This window comes from Bremia lactucae, linkage group LG9 (assembly GCF_004359215.1).
Source record: "Bremia lactucae strain SF5 linkage group LG9, whole genome shotgun sequence".
Classification (NCBI taxonomy): Eukaryota; Oomycota; class Peronosporomycetes; order Peronosporales; family Peronosporaceae; genus Bremia; species Bremia lactucae.
The window spans coordinates 2,204,573-2,210,232 of NC_090618.1; the positions used below are offsets into that span (position 1 = coordinate 2,204,573).

General features: G+C 41.0%; 1 protein-coding gene across 1 annotated transcript; it reads left to right on the plus strand.

The window, feature by feature from the left end:
* Positions 1-1,542: 1,542 nt before the first annotated feature.
* CCR75_006368 (uncharacterized protein) lies at positions 1,543-4,218 on the plus strand (the record flags this gene model as incomplete). Its single annotated transcript, XM_067964438.1, has 1 exon — positions 1,543-4,218. One exon carries the CDS (start codon positions 1,543-1,545, stop codon positions 4,216-4,218), a length of 2,676 nt encoding a protein of 891 aa, XP_067819496.1.
* Positions 4,219-5,660: the final 1,442 nt, after the last annotated feature.

The window sequence follows — 5,660 nt, forward strand, 5'->3', positions numbered from 1 at the left end:
TGCATCCCAAAATTTTGTGAAACTTGCGGCTCTAAGAAAGAGGCCGGCGATGTTTGAAACGCTTTGCCAGGATAGTAAGCGAGAAGAGGCGCTCTACTTAGACACACACCCTAGCACAGCAAGGAAGCGGTTTAACTGCTACTCTTGCGTGCAGCGAGGTAGTTGTGGTGGGCGCGTAAGCGACCTCACCCAACACACTAAGTACTCTGGTTAAGTGTCGTCATGGGAGCGGTAATCCGTCTCCTCTGCGCACTTACCAAGTAGGAAGTAGTTTTCAGACTGATTTATATTTAATAGAATACAATATAAATACCTATTTTTACCAATTAATATGTCATCTCTATAGATAACGATTAATATGTATTGCGAGCGAATCTTTCTAGATACCACGCGTAACGGGTGACGCTAGCCGTCATCCCTCCTAATGAGAATGCACCCATGTGCATCACATACACAAGGGTTGGCCACAAATGTGCACCACACCCGAGTGCTGGGTCTAATTACCATTATTTAGTAATTGACCATCTTCTTAAGTACACCAAGTGTACTTAACGGGGACTGTGTAACATTAAAGCAACTTTAGCCCGTTACAACGATCGACACCCCGCATGAGTTGATTCTTCATGCGATGGAATTTAAAATGATGGTTCTGACCGATCAACATCATTTTAAAATAAAGTGGTCACATAGTGACCACTCCATCTAATTACAATCAGAGTGATTGTCATTTAAGGGAGGGGTGATGTAACGGGGTGTATCGTTACATGAAATTAACATCTAAAGGTTGTAAATTAATAAAGTATTTAAAGGGCAGATAATATTTGGAGGATATTACTTTACATAGTAATGTTCAGAATTCTTATCCATAAATAGGTATAGACCATTATATCTATTTATTCAGCAGACTAATCAGCTGTAGAGATAAACAAAAGAGAGATTCTGTATTATAAGTTAAGTGTCTGTTGATGTATTTTGTATTTGTTTATAATTAAGTTATAGTTAACATGTAAAGGATTGTTACTTATCTTATTCGTAAGTTTTGATTTTTCCTTCTTTTGATTAGTTGCGTTAAATAGAAGTATTCCTCTTTATGTATTAGTTTTCGTGACATTACTTAAGGTATTACTCCAACTATTCTGTACCTTTTAGACAATATATTAATTAACAACCTACAAGTGTTAATTTCATGTAACGATACACCCCGTTACAGAGAGAGACTCGCTTTAAAACACTAGCCTCAAAGAGGGTTAATTGTGAACTGTATTTAGTTTAATTGAGTTCTTCTGTTTCTATATATTCTTACTAACTTAATGATATACTAAAACGAAACATGTAATAAAGTCTTATTTGTTTCTCATTGCGCGCGTCCAGTCCTGACTGGACCGCGGAGCAAGTAGATATAAAGGCCAATATCTACCAATGAATAAGCCTTTCAAATATTACCAAGTGTCAATTTTATGTAACGATACACTTACATATTTTGGCTTTGTGAGCCTTCCATTCCTTAAACCACATCGCGAAATTTGCAAATCTGATCCTGCCATGCATCTCCTTGACGTCGCTATCCTGGCTGGTGTCCTCACTAAAATTGCAGCCACCGCTGAAATAACAATGGATAGCAACACGACCTTGTCACCTTCAGTGCAACCGCTTGAGGCAACAGCCATCGGATATCCAATTACACCACGTGACAACACCGAGGAGAGGTCATTATTTGCTGAGATTCTCATCTCATTTCTGAGACATTATGATCACTCCGTTAACTGGAAGCTGCTAGATGAAGCCTATATAAAAGCCGCAACACTGGACAAAGCTGCTGAGAGAATTGGTCTGACAAAGCTCTGCTTGGTTCTGCAGGATGCAATAGAAAGTGGTGACGAAATTCGGCAAAAGCATGCCTTGATTCTACGACTCGAACTTTACACACTTTGGAAGGCACAGGGGCTCCGTGGTGAAGACCTTTTTCTGAAACTTGAGCTCGACAAGATAATCGACAATATTACAAAGACGCAGCAGTATTTGATTTGGCATGAGTACATGAACATGCTTTCACATGAGAACGTGCTCAAGGCCGAATTTGATATAATAACAAGCATTTTCAAGGACGGAAACTCCTGGGCTTCTCTCTTTGGCTTCTCGGAGCATACAAGCAATCCTTTAGTCGCATACTTTTTAAAAGCCACGCTAGATTTCTGTGTGCTACAAAAAACGCCAGCGGACGATGTCCTCAAACTGCTCAAGGTCAGCAGGAATGATCAAGAACTGTTTAGCGACCCACTACTTCCAATCTGGACGACATATATACAAAAGTCATCTGGAAGTGCATCTAGCCAAGTGTATAAAAAAGCAATGGACATCTTATCAAAAAGTCGCAGCGTTGGTACTTTGATGAAGTTGCTGCATATGGCGGGCATTGATAAACCCGAAAATGCTCGGTACCTAGATGGCTTAATGCTTTTCTTAATAGACCAGGGAGTTCGCCCAGTTGCATTGCTCGTTGGTCTGTTGTCCGAAGATTTTGTAGCCGTGAGATCATACCATCTTTCGATCATGAAAGTTCTGACGACGCCAATTCTGTTTCTTTGGACACAGTATGCGCATATGTATTACGGTGCAGACAAAGCAGAGGTGGCAGTAGTACAAATACTATTGAAAGCTACAAGCAAGGAGGAATTGAAACAAGCAGTCGAAATAGCGCTAAGAGATATACCTGACGGAACACCAAACAAAGCAGGTTTAGTCAAGATGGAAAAACTACTTACTAAAGACGCGAAGAGTTTAGTGGACACATCATTGGAGAAATTAGACGGAGTGGACACAGAAGCAGAGCATTTACCAGAAATGGAGACTATGGCAGTGCAATTTTGTTTGAGATCCAAAAAATGGCCAGAGGAAGCTTTAAGAATGATGACTTCAGATGGTACGAAAGAGCCAATTTTGAATCTTATTGATTCTTTATCAAAATATTGCCGCACGCGCGAAGGTCTACATACTATTCTTCGTCTTGCGATGGAAGCTAAAAACATTATCACGCGAGATATCGTGAGGCATATAAAACAAGTGCTTTTCAGCAGGTATATTAAATATTCAAAAACCAGGACGTATGATTTTTTAATCGGCAACGAAATGGACAACATTCTGGATGCCCCGAACTTTGCCTTTTGGCATGAATTTGTGATGTGGCGCGATAATCTATCCCTTGATGAAACTATTAAAGCCGAAGTGTCATTCATCCGAGAAACGTACTCTGATGATATTCTCGTCAAGAAGTTTGGCTTTATAGAAATGGCTAAAATGACCACGGATAGTAGCAAAAGATTCCAAAGCTACGCGAATGCCGTCGTCGAAGTACTGGGCAAGAAGAAGTTCTTGCAACAAATATTAGAGCTTCTCGAACTCAATGAGGATGGTATGGATCTGTTTACCAATTCCGTGTTCGAGAAACTAGATGTCTCTCTACGCGCACTGAAGATCAATATAGACGTTTTTGTGGAAATTTACCCAGTCGGCTTGTTGTTTAAAATGCTCTCAGCAGAGAATCCGCCCGAATTGTGTAGAAAACAATATATGACGGACTTGGTAGAGTGGTTAAAACGCTATCACGCAAGCCCGGCTGCAGTGCTCGTGACGCTGTTAATAGACGAGCCTTTTACTGTGAGCCAACTCACATCAGCGTTGGAGCGAACGAAACAGATGCTAAACAGTGAAAATGACAAAAAATTTGTAAAATCGCTGCAAAAGGTTTTGAAATCTATTTCAAAAAAGATTGCGAATAAAAACAAACAATCGGTGGAGAAAGAGCTGTCGACAAATCTTATGAAGGAGTTCCACACGGTCAGTTTCTTCCAAAATGATTATTGGAAATTGTGGGCTATAACAGTTTTATTAGAATTTGGCGAAGGTGAACGTTTAAAGAAGCTCTTTGACGCAATGCTTCAAACTTATGGCTCTAAAAGGTTACTGTTTGAGCTTGCACGATCTAAGAACAAAACATTTCTAGAGATTCCTCTTTTATCGATGAAAAAATGGATGGTGGAAACTTACGCCAAAGATGAACAGCCCTCGATATCCAAATATCTTCAGCGCCAGCATTCAAGTGAGCCCCCAAAAAATAAAGACACGAGCAAGAGACCAATTATACTGGATCTTTCGAACGCTCCTGCGGCTGCATCGAATCGCCGGAGAAAAGTGGATCCGACACTGCGAATCGCCCCTTGACAACACATTTTCGTAGTTCAAAGGAAAAGAATTGAATTTCTATCCGAAACTTCTCAAAAGATTTTGTGAAAATGTTGCATGTTACGGAACTAGTCGGCCTCCACAGATCATACATAGGAAATACCGGCTTCAGAGAGGCTGAAACTTTCGCTAATTTGTTTACGCTACTCCAGTAGCCATTCAGTCTTCAAAACCTGCAAGAGGTCCATGATCGGATGGTTGTGTGCGCCGTGGGTGGATTTAGCTTTTTAGATATTGATTAACAAGCCGTTTAGAACCTATTTAATGATCGTAACCCTACAAGTCTGTGGCATTATGGCGTTGTTAATTGAAGTTTTGTACATTTTCGAAAAGTAGTCTTGCAAACGCTTCACCAAGAAGATGTTGTAAGAAATACGGCTACAAACGAACATGAACTTCTGCAAATCTGCTTGTGCATACGGGCATGAACTATGCTTTAGCGTTCCTTTTGTCTTTGAAGGCATTGCTTAGTCCTGCATGTGTTGTGTAACGGGGTGAATCGTTACATGAAATTAACACTTAAAGGCTGTTAATAAATATAGTATCTTAAATGTAGATATTATTTGGAGGATATTACTTTATATAGTAATCTTCAGAATTCTCATCCATAAATAGGTATAGACCATTATATATATTTATTTCGCAGACTAATCAGCTGTAGAGCACTTGCAACTGAAAGAGTGCGAAGTGGACTTGTACTGAAGCAGTACAAGTCGTAGTGCCCCGTTACACCTGGTAGCACTTTGTAGTCCGTCCAAGGACCACATTTCCCACATCTAACATGGACATGTTAGATGATAGTGGGAATACGCATCACGTTTCCCCTGAAAGCTACTCCTTTCTAAGTGACATAAAAAGGAGTGCGGTTGAACGAATGAGTTCGACCGTAGGAAACGATGCAATCTTGGCAATGCTGTCCAATTTGGACAGAGATGCCCTCCATTCAGCCATCGCCAAGTTCATACAACATGAACTTGACGAGATGAAGGAAAAGTAGCCTTGCTGAATCAGCATTTCTTTTAACAGGTACAGACCCCTGTACCTGGGATGGCGCAAACGCGTCGTCCCGAAACTTTAAAGATTGACACCATCTCTATGTATAGGGGAGTCGAATAAGACTCCCTCTTGAGATAGTTTGTCGAGTTGGATGATGCCATAAGGGCACGTCACATCATCGACGAGCAAATGCAAGTCGCATTCGCTCAATCAAATCTGGCAGGTCGTGCCAAAACTTGGGCATTGGGCCTTAAGTTGCGCGACCCATACGTCTTTGGGTCACTAGAGGTTTCTAAAACCCGACTCAAACAGACGTTTGACCACCAAGGGCTGAGTTCAGAGCTCGTTCAGAGCATCTGAAACTCAAGCAAGGCAAGCGTGATGTGCACGCATATGCCCAGCACATACGACTCTTAGCGAGTTGT